General features: G+C 39.1%; 1 protein-coding gene across 1 annotated transcript in view; it reads left to right on the top strand.

Moving 5' to 3' along the window:
* The window catches only part of myh11a (myosin, heavy chain 11a, smooth muscle), a 52,988-nt gene that overhangs the window by 27,096 nt on the left and 6,676 nt on the right, over positions 1-19,216 (top strand). Inside the window, exons 6-40 of the mRNA XM_065293695.2 lie at positions 4,114-4,206; positions 4,326-4,389; positions 4,550-4,648; positions 5,029-5,172; positions 5,329-5,424; positions 5,516-5,634; positions 5,726-5,878; positions 5,969-6,142; positions 6,304-6,477; positions 6,559-6,673; positions 6,761-6,954; positions 7,031-7,152; positions 9,199-9,268; positions 9,359-9,519; positions 9,611-9,719; positions 9,880-10,011; positions 10,091-10,297; positions 10,397-10,534; positions 10,615-10,738; positions 10,830-11,001; positions 11,096-11,308; positions 11,513-11,657; positions 11,735-11,941; positions 12,021-12,125; positions 12,207-12,359; positions 12,462-12,710; positions 12,817-13,029; positions 13,136-13,348; positions 13,465-13,626; positions 15,311-15,439; positions 15,713-15,801; positions 16,094-16,217; positions 16,779-16,987; positions 17,654-17,762; positions 17,870-18,042. Coding sequence (XP_065149767.1) covers positions 4,114-4,206; positions 4,326-4,389; positions 4,550-4,648; positions 5,029-5,172; positions 5,329-5,424; positions 5,516-5,634; positions 5,726-5,878; positions 5,969-6,142; positions 6,304-6,477; positions 6,559-6,673; positions 6,761-6,954; positions 7,031-7,152; positions 9,199-9,268; positions 9,359-9,519; positions 9,611-9,719; positions 9,880-10,011; positions 10,091-10,297; positions 10,397-10,534; positions 10,615-10,738; positions 10,830-11,001; positions 11,096-11,308; positions 11,513-11,657; positions 11,735-11,941; positions 12,021-12,125; positions 12,207-12,359; positions 12,462-12,710; positions 12,817-13,029; positions 13,136-13,348; positions 13,465-13,626; positions 15,311-15,439; positions 15,713-15,801; positions 16,094-16,217; positions 16,779-16,987; positions 17,654-17,762; positions 17,870-18,042 — 5,153 coding nt within the window. The remainder of the gene's footprint in view (positions 1-4,113; positions 4,207-4,325; positions 4,390-4,549; positions 4,649-5,028; positions 5,173-5,328; positions 5,425-5,515; positions 5,635-5,725; positions 5,879-5,968; positions 6,143-6,303; positions 6,478-6,558; positions 6,674-6,760; positions 6,955-7,030; positions 7,153-9,198; positions 9,269-9,358; positions 9,520-9,610; positions 9,720-9,879; positions 10,012-10,090; positions 10,298-10,396; positions 10,535-10,614; positions 10,739-10,829; positions 11,002-11,095; positions 11,309-11,512; positions 11,658-11,734; positions 11,942-12,020; positions 12,126-12,206; positions 12,360-12,461; positions 12,711-12,816; positions 13,030-13,135; positions 13,349-13,464; positions 13,627-15,310; positions 15,440-15,712; positions 15,802-16,093; positions 16,218-16,778; positions 16,988-17,653; positions 17,763-17,869; positions 18,043-19,216) is intronic.

The following is a 19,216-nucleotide window of genomic DNA, read 5'->3' as shown; positions in this document are numbered from 1 at the left end:
GGTATTTAAAATTATTTTAGACAGAGTATTAACACTTATTGACATTTTAATGATAAGTTCAATTCGTACCACTATAGTTGAAGTCAAGAAAAATATTCATGATGCTGTTATAAAACTATTTGACAGAGTATTAACACTAAATGACATTTAAATGTCAGGTTAATGTAATGTTAACCCATAAAGTTAGGTACTTTATTTTATTTTATTTTATTAGTTTGATAATTATTCTACTATGTCATGTTTATGACAGATTTATGACAAGTTATGATGTATTGGTTTATGTCAAGTTGTCATAACAAAAACATCTCAAACAATGTCATCTTTGCATTAAAAATGACATAATTGAACAAATGACACTTAATGACAGTTGTCATAACGTGCATAAACCTTTTCATGTCATGATTATGAAGGTGTCATGTCAGTCTTATGAACAAGTAAAGTGTTAACTGACTTTCTTCTTTCAGCCAAGCACAGATGAAGTTATACTAAATAATATCCTGGCTGTTTTCAGCTTTATGATGCAATTGGAAAGACAATGTTTAATAGTTTTTGGTATCATATATAATGACGTATCTCATTTGTATCCATATTATGCAAGTTCAGTAATAGCCTGATACCAAAATATTGTGTATTATATGATTTTTCATTGATTCAGTTTAAAGTAACAGCACAGAGAGTCATGGAGGCCAGTGAATGCAAGAGAGTGTTCTTAGTTTACTTAACCTTAACTAATGATAACTTCCTTAATGAATTTCCTCAAATAGCAACAAACAGGACAACAGTTTGCCTATGTGAGTAAAAAGGGATTCCCAAAATTCCTTCCTGTGTGGGTTTGAAAGTTTGCATGCTTGATTTTCTCACTGAGAGTGATATTAGCCAAGCAAGTCTTACATGGAGGGACCGTAAAAACCGGAAAGGTGCCAGTGTTCACGATAGACGATATCGAAATCAAATTATAACATTCGATCACGTGTGTGCCATTCCCCCATCTGAGATGTGGTTAACTCTTTCTCTGCCAGAGCTGAGGCCTGGCACTGAAATGGTCTGTCTGAACACAGTGTGTGTGTGCATGTGAACGTAAAGCCTTTTGAATAGAGATATTTTCTGTTATCACATATTAATCCGCCACAGGTAAATATGCATCGACTGTCAAGCTCATATGTGTGCGCATTAGAAATGTCATAAACATTTTACTGTCAACTGCTGTGATTCCACATTAAGAATCAGGGCCGTCTGGACAAAACGTTTTGGGTGGACCCCTCTGTTTGCTGAAAGATTGTACAATAGTGGGCCCCCACGTAATACACAACATTCCCAACATTCCTGGTTGCCACTTCCGTAGACTATATATATTATGCACACATTTTCGCTGTTAAATAACATTTTATGCATTAACTGCCATACATATGAGCTTATTTGGGATGCCTGTAGTACTTGTGTTTTTATTTAAAGTATCAGTATTGTTACGCTAGAATGCACAATTCTGAAATGTACTTTAATGAGTGAGAGTAAATATCTGCACTTCGTGATCACAGTGGGATTGAACCATCAGGTGAAGGATCCCTTTAGAAAAGCTGTGAAATGTTTTTTTTTTCTCAGATTCCTCTCCAACTTTTTCCTCTTTCTGTCTCATTCATCTGTCTTCTCATTTTAAATGTCTTGTCTTCTCCTACTTTATTTCTCTTCGTCGGTGTCTGAAGCTATCAGTGATCTTTCCTTCTGAGCGACAAACTGCCTCTGGTACATATCTTCTTTTTTCCATGAAAAATGCTTGATGTTTTTTTAGGGATGCACCGATACTGATACTGGTATCGGGTATCGGCCTCGATACCACATTTTCTAAAGTACTCGTACTCGTTAAAAGTCCCCCGATACCGGGGATCGATACCACGGTTTGAGAAATGTCTATGTTTGAGCGGCGTGTACGGGGTTAATCCTCTTGCGTTGTCCAAAGAGGCAGAGTTTACAACAAACTGGAAAACTAGTTCTTTGTTTTTTTGTTAAATGATATGACTAAAGCTGTTATCTGTAAAAATCTGTTAAATCATGTATTTTTTTAATTAAGTACTCGGTATCGGTATCGGCAAGTACTGAATCCTCGTATTCCAAAAAAGTGGTATCGGTGCATCCCTAGTTTTTTTTATTGCTGATTATGTGATATAAAAATTAAGTAAATTAATCACAGTCAGTTGCGAATATCAAAATTTGCCAATAAAGTCTCCAAACAAGCACATTAAACAGAAAAAAAGTGTCTTCAAAAGTCAAAACATTCATATTGCTTATTTCCAAATCATTCAACATAGGCAGGCCTACCATTAAATCTAGCATTACATTTTAAAATTGTTTTTTATTTATGTATAGCATTTAAACTGTAAAAATTGACATGACTTAGAAAAACAAGTTGTTTAACTTAATTAGTTTAAGTAACAAAAATAGATATGTTGATATGATATCATTTTTACAGTGTATGTTTTTGGTATCTTAAATAGTTTTCTGACATTTCTTATAAATTTGGCATGAATAAATGTGAAATTTTTGTGCCATTATTATTATTTAAATTTAAGTGCCATATTTACCGAACGAGGCAAATTAGCGTGAGAGCGCAATTCCAAAAAAGCGCAGATGGGACTGCTATTATCTATGGGTTATTTACTAAAAAGGGACAAAATAAATAACCCCGCGCAAAAGCTGATTTCCATAATGACCAACGCAATCTAAGAGCAGTGCAAAATAGTTCAGGGTTGCAAATAAGCACAGAGCTGATGAGGTGCGGGTGATCTGCTAACGCCTGATGCACTTAAGTTCAGCACCACGGACATCTTAGCTGAAAATTTGCGGTGTAAAATCTCAGCTAACGAAGCCGTAGTACACTACAAAGAACTGGAGGACGATAAATGACGGTTTACAAGAAATTGGAAACAACTGGTATTGTGTGACTTCACATAGTGACTTCTCTTTTATTTCCTCCAGCAAATAAAAAATAACATGGCTTGGAAAATAATATTTTTGAATAATAAGTTCCTATGGCATTACAAATGCAAAAAATTGCAGAAATTTCACAAATACCAGTACTATCACACATGCAAACATTAGTAAATCACATTGCATGAATCATTAAAATAATCTCCTCCCATAAATTTTGCGTCTGAAAGGGAAACTCCTAGAAATGCATATGAAATAAGGTCAATCGAAAAAAAAACTAGACTACACCTTTTCAGCGCTAATGATTCCTTACTCGTCTTTAGAAAATCCCGACAGGCATTATTTAATGGCAAAATGATGGTTTGTGCTGGTGCAAGCTGTTAGTAAATCTGGCCCCAAGAATGTTAAAGTGAAAGCATTGTAAGAAAGCTATTGCAACATTGTATAAAAAATTGGTTTAACTTTAGTAAAGTAAGTTACCTGGTTGCTTTAAAATTTTGAGTTCAACTTAAAAATATTAGTTGACAACTATTTTTACTCAACTTGTTTTGTCAACTAATATTTTAAAGTTGAATGAGCTTAACAATTTAAGGCAAGTTGAACCAACAAATATTTTCTACACTCATGGTTAAAATATTTTTAAACCTCAATTAAGTCCAAAAGTAAGAGTTTTTACTGCGAGGTCACAGTTTTACTCGTTCTGTAATGCAAAGGCAGCATCCATTTTTTAAATGACTCCATTGAGTTTGAAATAGTGTTCAGCACAGTAACTTAAATCTTGTAAATTGATCACTTAAATAAGATATATTACTCATGAACCCTATTATTGCTTTATTTCTTTCATACTTTGATCTCATCTGCTCATTTTGGTGAACATGCTGGCCAGAGCTTCAAATACTTGTGATTTGGCAGCAAAACTTACTCTTTGATCTATGGGATTGTGCCCATTTATATTGACATGATCTTATTTTCAGTTTGAATGAAGGTGCCCACAACAAAGCATTGCTTTAAGCTAAGCAAAGTTTACACATCCATTTATTAAACTTAAAAATAAAGTAGCTTTCATTTCATAAGTTCCTTCTGCCTGTCATCTTCTACATTTTTTAAAACTAATAATCTGTCTTCTTATTTTTTCAGCTTAGCTTTATTTCTATGAAATAATTATCATCATTCTTAACTCTGGTACTTTAGGGCGAGTTGGAAAAGCAGCTGTTGCAGGCCAATCCAATTCTTGAGGCCTTTGGTAATGCCAAGACCATCAAGAATGATAACTCATCCAGATTTGTAAGTTTGTAGCATTTACTGATATCCTGCTCTGTCGCTCCAGAATACATGCAAACATTTTACATAAAGATGTACAATGTAGCAAGACTGTAATTCAAGGTCTTGTCTTTTTTCCACAGGGCAAATTCATCCGTATTAACTTTGATGTAACAGGTTTCATAGTTGGAGCCAACATAGAGACATGTATCCTTAAAAAAATCAAAGCAATAACAGTTATAAACAGATGCCTTATTATCACATAGGTTGGGGATAAATGGATAGAATCGCACACTTCCTTAAATGCATGTTTGTTTTATATCTTTTTAAGAATAAAAGTTTCACCTTAACATCCAAACCTTCTCAGATCTACTGGAAAAATCTCGCTGTATTAGACAAGCAAAAACAGAAAGAGCCTTCCACATTTTCTACTACATGGTTTCAGGAGCAAAGGACAAATTACGCGGTAGGTGGAGAAAATGTTTACACCACTTTTTATAGCTTTTAGTCTATTTCCATCATGAGGGTAATGGATAGAGTTTGGACCAGAATATTCGAGTTTATTTTGAACGTGTCATGTGTATATACTGCACCAATATTTGACACTGCTTTCCCTTGTGTCGGCACCACATAACCCGCCATACGTGAGGTTGACCTGATAAACTCGGCTTGATAAAAATGCAAACAGACAGACACACAGAGATTCCTTCCTTTATTAGAGTGAAGAATATGTTCAGTCCCCTCCCTCTGAAGCGTCAAAGCTCAAAAACTGGTATTCAGACCAGCCCTAAAATGCTTTTCCTACCAACCTTGCATGGTGATTTGTACTCCATTGTATGTTGACAGAGGAGCTTCTGCTTGAAAATTATGGCAACTATCGGTTCCTCTCTGCTGGCCACGTCCAGATTCCAGGCAACCAGGATGATGAGATGTATGATGAAACCATGGAGGCCATGAGTATCATGGGCTTCACCCCTGAAGAAAGAACCGGTACAGTATTAGATGCAATGAAACACTTACATGTCGAGTTTTCTGCTTGTTATGACAATTCCTATTTGAAGGAACCAACATAAAAAGTTTGAGAAAGATGTTTGGGAAGATATTTAATTGTGAGAAATGTAATCTCCCATTTGTTGTCTTTGTTAGATGTCCTCAAAGTAGTTTCAACTGTGCTGCAGTTGGGCAACATTGAGTTCAAGAAAGAGAGGAACCAGGAGCAAGCAACCATGCCTGACAACACGGGTCAGTCAATATTGGCAAAATAAGCTTCTCAAGGAAAATATAAATAACATTTAGACAGAAATGAACATTGAAATGTGTTTCCCATTCTCAGCTGCCCAGAAAGTTTGCCATCTTCAAGGCATAAATGTGACAGATTTCACGAGAGCCATTCTGACGCCCCGTATAAAAGTCGGTCGCGAGGTTGTGCAGAAGGCCCAAACCAAAGAACAGGTAGAGATTCAACAATGATTATAACTGCTGTGCTGTTGGCCAAATTTTGTATAAGCTTTTACTTATACTATTTTAATGTTCTCCCCAACAGGCAGATTTTGCAATTGAAGCCCTGGCTAAAGCCATGTATGAACGTTTGTTCCGTTGGATCCTTCTAAGAGTTAACAAGGCACTGGATAAAACCAAGCGTCAGGGAGCCTCTTTCCTGGGAATCTTGGACATTGCTGGTTTTGAGATCTTTGAGGTTTGGAAAAAAATAGAAAAAAAATGTACTTATTTGGGGAAAATCTGTAATATGTTAAGGCAAATGGTTTATACTGGGTTCTTCCTTCAGGACAATTCATTTGAGCAGCTCTGCATCAACTACACCAACGAGAAGCTCCAGCAGCTGTTTAACCACACCATGTTCATCATGGAGCAGGAGGAGTACCAGCGAGAAGGCATTGAGTGGAACTTCATTGACTTCGGTCTGGATTTGCAACCTTGCATTGAGCTTATTGAAAGACCGGTAGGTGTTAAGACGATCAAGGACTTAATTCAGGTTCCTTGCATTTTAGACGAACCAACTTCTTCTAGCAGAAAGTTGAAGAATGTATTCTGATTCAACCCATTTTACACAATTTTGGTGACACAATTATGCCCTTAACCTTTACTGTACTGTCCTAACAGAACAATCCTCCTGGCATCCTGGCTCTTCTCGATGAAGAGTGTTGGTTTCCAAAGGCAACAGATGTCTCCTTTGTGGAGAAACTTTGCAACACTCAAGCTAATCATACAAAGTTTGCTAAACCGAAGCAACTGAAAGACAAAACAGAGTTTTCTGTGCAGCACTATGCCGGAAGGGTAAGTTCCTGCAGAACACTGTGATCTAGACAGTTATTCAACAAAAAGAGACTAAAGTTTAATCAAATATTTCCCATTTAGGTGGACTACAATGCAGTCGCATGGTTGACCAAGAACATGGACCCTCTGAATGACAATGTTACAGCACTGCTAAATAATTCATCCAGTCAATTTATGCAAGATCTCTGGAAGGATGGTCAGTATCAGCAAAACATGTTTCATACTAACTGAAACCTACGTATAAGGATTGTATTATTTATAATATCTTGAACTTCTTTCTCAGCTGACCGTGTGGTTGGATTGGAGACCATTGCCAAGATGTCAGACAGTTCTGCACCTAGCGCTTCCAAAACCAAAAAGGGCATGTTTCGTACCGTGGGTCAACTTTACAAAGAGTCTCTGGCCAAGCTGATGACCACACTGCACAACACGCAGCCAAACTTTGTTCGTTGCATCATCCCCAATCATGAGAAGAGGGTAACTTTCTTGCAAACAGTCATGAGTCTATGTGTCAAAGAACTTGTCCGTGTTGAAGGTAGTTTTTCATTTTCAGGCAGGAAAGCTGGATGCCCACCTGGTGCTTGAACAGTTGAGATGTAACGGTGTGCTGGAGGGTATTCGAATCTGTCGCCAAGGATTCCCCAATAGAATTGTCTTCCAGGAGTTCCGCCAGAGGTTGGTCGCTTTAGTAGTCGATGCTTGCGTAACATTACATGGTTACTTAATACTTGGAAATAGTGCATTTCATTAAGAGAGACTTAAAGGCATTCCATGCAGTTTGATGTTTTTGTCAAACAGCGACCCCTAGAGTCACTGGGGAAAACTTGCAACTGTCGTAATTTCGCACGCCCACTCTGTACGTACCTGTAAGGATAATGTTGGGCGTGAGATGGACTCCGAAGATAATGACCAGGGAATGTTTCACAATTTCATACAAATATTAGGCTACTGCATGTCTACTAAACTACAGATGATGGTAATAGGATAATATGAAGTTTATGCCAAGTGTAGAGTAGGTATATAATAATAAAAGTAGCCTACCGCGTTTGCTGGCTTATTACGTTTTAACAATATTGCAGCTTAATCACAAGTAAACAGTCTATAGTCTAACGTTATGTCTACTGTATAATTTCATTTGTTTTTTAATTGTAATGTAAACATTACAAAATGTATTGACAAAGTTAATTGTATACGTTGCATTATTTCATAACATTGGCCGTTATTCGTTGGCCATAAGAAATCGAAATTAGACAAATGACTACGTACACATCACAACACAACACTTGAGTTTAGATGGCCAAAAAAAACATGTAAGAGAAACGAGTGTTTGTTAGCAAGTCTGCTAAATGCTCTTATGATCGTAAGCTAGCTAGACCCTTGTTGAAGTTATTTTACTGGTCTAATTATCAACACTGGATGAATGAACAGCTTAGTAAAAAAATACACACTACAAGCAAGCGCAACCACATACAACATAGACCGCAAACAAATTTACAAATAAGAGATTTACTTACTTGTCCATCAACAAGATCGCCAGATCAGCATCCCTTTTGCATCCAGGGCTGTCTATTAGCTCACGCCAACGAGTAAAAACCTGACCGAGTGGGACTCTTGTCCGGTTCCTAACTCGGTCAGATTCTCTTTTTCGCTTTCTACTCTCTTCCGAACGGGTTTTCTTAGCTGTTTCCCTCATCGAGCATCACGTCTCAAATGCCCGCGTGCAGTTGTTGTTACAGGCTTGTTTGACTTCGTGCAGCGCTGCAGGAACCGACAGCCGGATGACGTCAAAGTGCCGTCTCGGATCATTCTCGCGGTACTTTTATGTCATCCGACTGCCGGTTCTTGCAGCGCTGCACGAAGTCGAACAAGCCTAACGTGTGTGACGTCTTTGCCGTAAAGCAAGTCGTGATTCTCGCGAGATTTGTCAGGGGCGGTTCTCTCAAGCTTGCATTGCTGGTTTTGGTAGCGGCGTCCTTCCCGAGCCTCAACAGGGGGATGATTCGCCATACTATGACTTCGTTTACCATCGAAATGACTTTGAAGCTGTTATATTAAGGTAAAATAACTGCATAGTGTGTCTTTAAAGCCAGACCAGGCCAGACTAACGCTGCGTCCGAAATCACCTACTTCCAAACTATGTAGTAGGCAAGGTGAGTGTTGTGTCCGAATTCCGAAAGGTACCCAGATGTCCTACTACTTCCAGCAAAACATAAAAGTGTAACATTAAATGGACACTTTACTATCCCTTGAGCCCCCAGGGGGATGAGTCTCCTAACAAAGAAAAGAAGGAGAGGCGTTGTCATATTCATAAATGTTGGAAACGGGTAAACCGGCTGTATTGAAATCCAATATAGCGGCTCACTTGTTGTTATGATGGCGAATGTAACGTGATGTATCAACATGGCGGATGTAGTACGTCCGAATTTCATTCATACTATCCATATTCATACTATAGAGAATGTACTGTTGTAACGGTTGATGAGTAGGTACTTCATCTAATTCAGACCGTGCTGTGAAGAGTATGCGATTTCGGACGCAGGGAAAAGACTTTGAATAGTTGAGAGCAAGATAAGACCAAGACAGGGCGAAAATGAGTCCGCTCTATTTCGTGTGATATTGCTTAACTTTATCAGAAGTTATAGTATAAAAACAAGATATCATACTTTTTTCATCAAGTACTTTTTGCAATCAAATATTGAATTTTGTCTGAATTTGTTACAGATATGAGATCTTGGCAGCAAATGCTATTCCAAAAGGCTTCATGGATGGAAAACAGGCCTGCTGTCTAATGGTAGGATGACATCATCCAATGAAATCCTATGATTAAAGAAACAATGTGATAATGTAAGTGATTCCTTCTCCAACTCAATTCCCTTTGTAGATCAAGCACCTGGACCTGGATCCAAACCTGTATCGCATTGGCCAAAGCAAAATCTTCTTCCGCACTGGAGTCCTGGCTCAGCTTGAGGAGGAGCGTGATCTTAAGATCACCGTTATAATCATCGCCTTCCAGGCACAGGCCAGAGGATTCCTAGCTAGAAAGTGGGTAACGTTCAAGCTACCGTGTATACATATAGGTTATTCAATTTAGCCAATACAAACAGAGTTATTTTTAAAAAAAAATCCTTTGCAGGGCCTTTGCCAAGAGGCAACAACAGCTGACGGCAATGAAGGTGATCCAAAGAAACTGTGCTGCTTATCTAAAACTCAGGAACTGGCAGTGGTGGAGACTTTTCACCAAGGTAAGAGATTGTTTACAACATTCAGGGATTGAGTTTAGAAAATATATGGAGTATACATATCACCATACATATTGTTGAAATGTGGTGCTAGCAATTCGAAGGTCATATCCCAAAACTCATAATTAATCATTCTTCTAAACACCTCTATCACTGTCCACAGGTGAAGCCTCTCCTCCAGGTGACACGCCAGGAAGAAGAGATGAGCCTGAAAGAGGAAGAGCTCCAAAAGGCTAAGGAGTCGGCAATAAAATACGAGACTGAATTAAAAGACATCACACTGAAACACACTCAGGTGAGGTCCTAGTCTCGAATGTGGTTAATAGCACTTAATAGTACATCAATGAAAACCAACTAAACCCCTTCCTGTCCAGATTTTGGAGGAAAGGAACCAGCTCCAGGAGAAACTCCAGGCTGAGACGGAACTCTATGCAGAGGCGGAAGAAATGAGAATGCGGTTGGCTACAAAGAAACAAGAACTTGAAGAGATCTTGCACGAGATGGAGGCCAGGTTGGAAGAGGAGGAAGATCGTGGTGCAGCCCTACAACTGGAAAAGAAAAAAATGCAGGACCAGATCAGGGTATAAGTGTATTCATTTATTGTTATAGCCATTGCACCAGATGTCATGGCAGTGCTCAGACACATATAATTGGTTTTCTCTACATTTACATGATTTAAGGACCTGGAGGATCATCTTGATGAGGAAGAAGATGCTCGCCAGAAGCTGCAGCTGGAGAAGGTGACCTGTGATGCCAAGATCAAGAAGTTAGAGGATGACATCCTGATGATGGATGACCAGAACAATAAATTGCAGAAGGTTGAAGTTTAGCTAATTAGATTTTCTGTTCCATTAAGATGTACTAGTGGTGTTTCAAACTAAAAGTACTCTGTTTGCAGGAGAGAAAGCTTCTTGAGGAAAGGGTAGCAGATTTCAGCTCAAACCTGGCTGAAGAAGAAGAAAAATCCAAAAACCTCACTAAGCTGAAGAATAAGCATGAGTCAATGATATCTGAACTTGAAGGTTTGTCCACTGTTTGTGGCTAAAATGGATGTAAATTACATTAATGTCCAATTAGATTAGAAATAACAGCAGTTCACTTGTTGCTCTATAGTCCGCTTAAAGAAAGAGGAGAAGACTCGTCAGGAGCTGGAAAAAGCCAAGAGAAAGTTGGAGGGCGAATCAAATGACCTTCAGGAGCAGATCGCTGAACTTCAGGCTCAGATCGCTGATCTGAAAGCCCAGCTTGCTAAGAAAGAGGAAGAGCTTCAGGCTGCTTTGGCAAGGTATGTAGATCCTTAAACTGCCATGCACATAATTTAATTTAAATGCAAATTAAAAGATACTATTGTCATATTTAACTCTATCCATTCACCTCAGACTGGAAGATGAGACCGGACAGAAGAACAACGCACTCAAGAAGATCAGGGAGCTGGAAGGACATATCTCAGATCTACAGGAGGACCTCGATTCAGAGCGTGCCGCCCGTAACAAGGCTGAAAAGACCAAGAGAGATTTGGGAGAAGAGCTCGAAGCTCTCAAATCAGAGCTTGAGGACACCTTGGACACCACAGCCACTCAGCAGGAACTTAGGTGTTGCGTTGTATTGTATTTGACAGCAGAACATAAACATAGGAGAGAAAAGTCACAAAACATTACAAAATATTGAGATTACATTGAGAGCAAATTGAGTCTCTCATGAGTTTGTAGGATCTCCTATATGTAGTACACTTTAAAATGGATTCACTAGACATCATTAAACTGATCATCGTTATGCCTGTATCTCTGTATCTTCAGGGCCAAACGTGAGCAGGAGGTGACTCTCCTAAAGAAAGCCATGGAGGAAGAGAGCCGTGTCCACGAGGCTCAGGTGCAAGAGATGAGACAGAAACACACACAAGCTTTTGAGGAGATCACAGAGCAGCTGGAGCAGTCCAAGAGGGTAGGCGCCCATATCCAATAAGTCAACTTTTTTCTATTGAGAAGTTCACACTTCAGAACTCACTACTTGTTTCGTAGGTGAGAACAAATCTGGAGAAAGCCAAGCAAGCTTTGGAGAAGGAGACATCAGAACTCCATGTGGAGATTAGATCTCTTAGTCAGGCCAAACAGGATGGGGAACACAAGAGGAAAAAGGTGGAGGGACAGCTTGCCGACCTTCAATCTCGTTTTAATGACAGCGAGAAGCAGAAAGCTGAACTTGGAGATCGGGTCTCTAAAATCACGGTGAGGGTGATGTACTTTTAGTAGAACCTCATAGAAAACCAAGAAATGTTTATATAACAGGCTGTTCTTGCCCTTGCAGGTGGAACTGGAGAGCGTTACAAACCTTCTTAATGAAGCCGAGGGAAAGAACATCAAGCTAAGCAAGGATGTGGCCACCCTGAGTTCTCAAGTTCAAGATACACAGGTACAGCAAATTTGCATTTTATTTTTTGTTTATCAAGTTGGGTCATGGTTACAATTGGAATTCGATTTTTGGTGATTTTAGGAGTTGCTGGCTGAAGAGACAAGACAGAAGCTTCAGTTATCTACAAAACTACGACAAATAGAGGATGATCGCAATGCCATACAGGAGCAGCTTGAGGAGGAAATGGAGGCGAAGAGGAATGTGGAGAGACATGTCTCAACACTCAACATCCAGGTAGGACAACAAAATAAATATTCTGTATCCTTGCTTTGGTCACCTGAAGAAGAGCTTGAGATGTTGAACATTTGAAGGGCTGAACTTGTTTTGTGTTGAAAGCTCTCAGATTTCAAGAAGAAGCTGGAAGAGGCGTCAGGTAATGTTGAACTTCTAGAAGAAGGTAAGAAGAGGCTTCAGAGAGACCTTGAGGCGGCCAATACTCAGTTTGAGGAGAAGGCGTCTGCTTTCGACAAGCTGGAGAAGACCAAGAACAGACTACAACAGGAGCTTGAGGACACACTGATGGATCTGGACAACCAGAGACAGCTGGTGTCCAACCTTGAAAAGAAGCAGAAGAAGTTTGATCAGGTTTCTAATTATTTGAATCAACTACTTTGGTGCTATTCTTGCTATTGATTGATTGTCACAAATATCTTGATGTTTACGCATCTAAACTGAGGTCGTTTCCTGTTAGATGCTTGCTGAAGAAAAGAGCATCTCCAGTAAATATGCAGATGAGCGAGACCGTGCAGAGGCTGAGGCCAGAGAGAAGGAGACCAAAGCTTTGTCTTTAGCAAGAGCTTTAGAAGAAGCTCAGGAAAGCCGTGAGGAGCTCGAGCGAGCCAATAAAGCCCTTCGTACTGAAATGGAAGACCTGGTCAGCTCCAAAGACGACGTGGGCAAGAGTGTAAGTTTAAAACTCTTTTAATATAAAATGTCACTTTAAATTAAATGTTTGTATAATATTAGGAAAATCATTTCTTACCTCTGAATTAAACTTCATTTGATGTTAGGTACATGAGCTTGAGAAGTCAAAACGTGGCCTGGAGGCTCAAGTAGAAGAGATGAAGACTCAGTTGGAAGAGCTGGAGGATGAATTGCAGGCTGCAGAAGATGCTAAACTTCGACTGGAGGTCAACATGCAAGCTCTGAAGGCTCAGTTCGAAAGAGACCTCCAAGGCCGTGATGAGCAAGGCGAAGAGAAGAAGAGGCAGTTGGTCAAACAGGTACGACAGCTTTTCAAGCCACTCAAGATTAAGACATTGAAAAAATGGCAGGTCTTCCATCAGATACAAGGTACAGGTTTATGGTTATCCATATGTTTAATGGGCTTCACCAACAGGTGCGCGAGTTGGAAACTGAACTTGAGGATGAGCGCAAGCAAAGGACTGCATTAGCTGCTGCCAAGAAAAAAATGGAGGGAGACATGAAGGAACTTGAAGGCCATATTGAGACATCAAACAAGGGACGAGACGAGGCTATCAAGCAACTTCGCAAGCTTCAGGTAAAAACTAAATGTTATAAAAAGATGGAAGCAGTAATTACAGCATGGATGGAATCACTGTTAGATTGTTGGTAGCATTGGTAAATACCTGAAAGCACAGATAGATGGATGGACGGATGAAAGCATTGCTGGATGGATGAATGAAAGCACAAATATGTGGATGAATGAATGCAGGCACAATTGCATGGGTGAATAAATAAATGAATGGAAGCACAAATGAATGGATAAATTTTTGGATGGATGAAAGCACAAATTCATGGGTGGATGAATAGATGGATGAAAGTACAGATGTATGGATGGATGAATGGTTAAATGGAAGCATCGAATGGATGGATGGAAGCACAGCTGCATGAGTGAGTGAATTAATGGAAGCACAGATACATGGATGAATGAATGGATGGAAGCACAGATGCATGGATGGATGGATACACAGATGCGTGAATGGATGGATGGAGGCATGGATTGATGGATGGATGGAAACACAGATGCATGCATGGATGAATGAAAGCACAAATGCATGGATGGATGGAAGCACAGATGCATGGATGGATGGAAGCAAAGATGCATGGATGGATGGAAGCAAAGATGCATGGATGGATGGAAGCACAGATGCAGGAATGTATGAATAGATAGATGGAATCACAGACACATGGATGGATGAAGGCACCAACGCATAGATGAATGAATGGATGGAAGCACAGATGCATGGATGGATAAATTAAAGCACAAATGCATGGTTGGATGAATAGATAGATTGAAACATAGATTAATTGATAAATGAATGGATGAAAGGAAGCACAGATGCATGGGTGAATGATTAGATGCATGAAAGCACAGATGCATGGATGAATGAATGGATGGAAGTGCAGATGCATGAATGGATAAATGAATGAATGGAAGCACAGATGCATGGATGGATAAATGAAAGCACATATGCATGGATGAATGAATAGATGCATGAAAGCACAGATGCATGGATGAATGAATGGATGGAAGTGCAGATGCATGAATGGATAAATGAATGAATGGAAGCACAGATGCATGCATGGATAAATGGAAACACATATGCATGGGTGGATGATTGGAAACACAGATGAATGGGTGAATGAATGAATGGATGGATGGATGGATGGATGGAAACACAGATGCATGGGTGAATGCATGAATGGATGGAGGCACAGATGCATGGATGAACGAATAGATGCATGAAAGCAAAGATGCATGGATGGATGGAAGCAAAGATGCATGGATGAATGGATGGATGGAAGTGCAGATGCATGATTAGATAAATGAATGGAAACACAGATGTATGGGTGAATGCATGAATAGATGGAGGAACAGATGCATGGATGGATGAATGAATAGATGGATGGATGGATGGATGGAAGCACAGATGCATGGGTGGATGAATAGATGTATGGAAGCTCAGATGCATGAATGGATAAATGGATGGAAGCACAGATGCATGCATGGATTAATGGAAGCACATATGCATGGGTGGAGGATTGGAAGCACAGATGAATGGGTGGATGAATGCTTAAATGGCAGCAGAAATGGATGAATGGAAACACAAATCCATGCATGGACAAATGGATGGATGAATGGATGCCTTTCTGACCACATTGAAGTAAAACTGTAGTTATGTACAGCATAAGAATTATTTTACTGTATTTTGAACTATTAGGCTCAGATGAAGGACTACCAGCGAGAACTTGATGACGCCCGAGCTGCCAGAGAGGAAGTTTTATCCAGTGCCAAAGAGAACGAAAGAAAAGCCAAGACTCTGGAGGCTGAACTGCTACAGCTGCAAGAGGTGAAGCTTTTATAAATAACACACTTAGTTGATTTGTTTGCATTGGCTGACTCAGGGTTTCCCAACCAGGGGAGGTTATGATGGAACTGCATGGAGTTCAATTTCAAGAGTCAATGCCAAAATGTAAATTATATTGAATATTGGTATTTTAAAATTAAAACCAGATAGTAAGAAAAATTTAATAAAATATTTAGAGGAATTTAAAATAAATAATAATTTATTAATCATAGCTAAATTATAGATCTCACAATGTATGCAATTTTTCAAATGTAGGATATGGCAGCAGCTGAGAGAGCCAAGAAGCAAGCAGAAGCCGAGCGCGATGAACTGGCCGATGAGCTCGCCAGCAATGCGTCTGGAAAGTGAGAAGGGCTAAATTATTCCCACATAAAACATCACAGAAACATTTTAATCCTGTGGAATTCTGGATAATCCTATTATATATTAACTTCTGTTGGCCATAAAATTCATATGGCTGGTGTACTTAAACTGCGAAAAACTGTTTGTGCAGCTCTAGACTTCAGTTATATGAAATTTCTTACATTTTAGCCTACAGTACCGACATAGTTTATTTCTCAGTTTTACAGAATTTGGTGAATTCAAAGTTGATAATTAAATTTAAACTCTAATATTTGGCATGACTGAATCTTAAAGGTCTGCGCTGTCTGATGAGAAGAGACGTCTTGAAGCGAAGATTCAACAGCTGGAGGAGGAGCTGGAAGAAGAGCAAGGAAATATGGAGATGCTCAATGATAGACTAAGGAAGAGTGCCCAGCAGGTACATATGATATATTGGGATAATATGTAATATACATCCAAACACAGTTATAAGTTCCTATGGACACTTTATGAAACCATACACACCTTAAAAATAAGGTGCATAAAAGCGATGCCATATAGAGAACCATTTCTTTTTAACCTTTTTATAGTCTGCAGAATCTTTTGTCACTACAAATAACTTTTTCTGAGGTTCCTGGGGTGATAAGGGGAAAGTTTTATCATCATTTACTCAGTTTCTTTATTCTGTTGAACACAATAGAAGATATTTTGATAAATAAGGTTAACCGGACACTTGAAGGTGCCAATCGACTTCCATAGTATTTGTTTTTCCTACTATGGAAGTCAATGGGTACAGTCAACTGTGTGGTTAACCTTATTTATCAAAATTTCTTCTTTTTGTTGAAAAGAATAAAGAAACTCATACAGGTTAAGAACAAAATGGGGGTGAGAATTTTCATTTTTGGGTGAACTATCCCTAAAAATAAAATAAAAAATGGACCAAGAACCCACTTTTTTAATGTTTCATGTAATTTCCTCAATATGTTTTCCCATCTTCCAGGTTGACCAACTTACCACTGAGCTCCAGGCCGAACGCAGCACATCCCAGAAGAACGAGAGCGCCAAGCAGCTGATGGAGAGACAGAATAAAGAGCTGAAGGCTAAACTTCAGGAAATGGAGAACCAAGTCAAATCCAAATTTAAGTCCTCCATCACTGCTCTCGAGGCCAAAGTCGCCCAACTTGAGGAACAACTTGACCAGGAGAGCAGGCAAGTATTTCTTATATTGTAGCTTTTTATACCAAAACGATCAGAAACCCCATTGACATCCATAGTAGAAAAAAAGAATACTATGGAAGTCAATGGGGCTTCTGATCGGTATTGTTACAAACATTCCTCAAAATATCGTCCTTCGTGTTCATCAGAACAAAGAACTTTATATAGGTTTGTAACAACATGAGAGTGAGTAAATGATGAAAGAATTGTCCTTTTGGGGTGAACTATCCCTTTAAATATTTTTGATAAAAGCATCTATGAAATGTGTAAAATAAAAAAAAAATTTTTTTGGAATAACGTGATTTTAAAGGGACACAAGGCAGCATTTTTATGTTAATAAATCATCTTCATAAGTCGGTATATGGTTAAATGACTCATTACATGACGAATGAAGACTCTCTCGCCCGCCCCTACCGTCTGTAGGAAGAATACCCCACTTGCAAGTTCGCTGTATCCGACCCGGTGTCCTTCAGTCTCGTATAGTCCTAGATATAGAACGCATTTACTCCCAGACACTAGGGGGAGCTAGTAGAGAAATAATACTCAGACTTGCCTTGTGTGCCTTTAAGATAAAGTTATAAAGGTACGAATATATCATCTACCCATAGTTACCTGTCTTGTTTGATACAATTAGGTTTAAATACTGTTTGTCTAACGCAGAGAAAAGCAGAACACAGCAAAGGCGAATCGTCAAAAAGACAAGAAACTGAAAGATTTGATGACCCAAGTGGAGGAAGAACGAAAACAGGCAGAACAATACAAAGATCAGGTGATACTGCAAGTTTTCATATTTGTTATAAAATAAAATTTTCAGAATAGTCAAAAATATTCTGCGCGTATACGAGTATGTGGTATGTTTTTCTCTTTTGATCTCAGGCGGACAAGGCCAATGTTCGTGTCAAGCAGTTAAAGAGGCAGCTGGAGGAGAGCGAGGAGGAGTCCCAGCGAATCACTGCCGCTCGCAGAAAGCTTCAGCGGGAGCTGGATGAGGCCACGGAGGCCAATGACACCATGAGCCGCGAGGTCACTTCCCTAAAGAGCAAACTTCGGTATGCGTTCATAAAACATGCACTAAAAAAATCTTTGCTGCCTTTAATTGTTTCATTGAATCAACTCAGATTCATAAGTCATGTCAACTTACTGTTATTTATCTTGACAAGAGATGAGTGCTAGAACTTATAAAATATAGTTGAAAAAAGTCAACTTAATTTTATAAGTTATAACAGTCACACGGACCTTTCGTTTCATTTACTTTCATTAATTTGAATTTCGCCATGTTTAAACGTTCAGATGTGGTGAACTCTGACCTGCTCATTCGTATTATGTGAAGATCTGTAACTAATAGACAGTTACATTACGTAAGAGTTTCATTAGGAGGAAACACAAAAAATAACAATATTGCACAAAGGCAGCATTAAAGGGATAGTTCAGCGAAAAATTACCCCATGATTTACTTACCCTCAAGCCATCTGAGATACACGTCCATCATCTTTCAGACAAACAAAGTTGGAGTCATTTAGAAAATTTCCTATTTCAAGCTTTATAACGATAGAAAACAGGGTCCACGACTTTCAAAAAGTGCATCCATCATTCAAAGACGTAATCCTCACAGCTACATAATAAAGGTCTTTGGAGGGTAATCAATGTAATAGTGTGCAAGAGAAATATCCATATTTAAAACTTTATAAACTATAATAACTAGCTTCCAGTAGCAGCCAATGTGCATTATGCGCAAGATCCAGTGAGAATAGACTCCGCGAGAACTGTCGTTGTTGGTTGTTTTAGCCACAGATAACTCACCCTACAGTCACATTAGCTACAAAAGTGAACGACACCGAGCGACACGCACTTGCTTGATGGGCGTTCCTTGGCTAGTTTCTAAAAGCGGTATCAAAAGTCACTTTAGAGGTATTGTTAAGTTACAAGAAAGGTGTTTTTGGATTTAAAAGTATTTATTTCTCTATTAACTCTTTCCCCGCCATTGACAAGATATCTCGTCAATTAAGAGAAAACGCTTCCCTGCCAATGACGAGATTTTCCGTCTTTCCGCAATACCGCTATTATCCACCAGGTGGCGCCCTTCCGCAACTATTTAAACCCGGAAGTTTGCCCTATGGCAAGCGGCTGCATGTCCGTGTCTGTTTTAAAGATCGCTCTGAATGGGATCTCTATGAAAAGTCCGTCACAAAAATGGAATTATCTCTGCTTTTTGCTCAAAATATG

The sequence above is a fragment of the Paramisgurnus dabryanus genome, chromosome 7 (genome assembly GCF_030506205.2).
Source record: "Paramisgurnus dabryanus chromosome 7, PD_genome_1.1, whole genome shotgun sequence".
Taxonomy (NCBI): domain Eukaryota; kingdom Metazoa; phylum Chordata; class Actinopteri; order Cypriniformes; family Cobitidae; genus Paramisgurnus; species Paramisgurnus dabryanus.
Note: the sequence above shows the minus strand (reverse complement) of the source record. Positions and strands in the feature narration are given on the sequence as shown.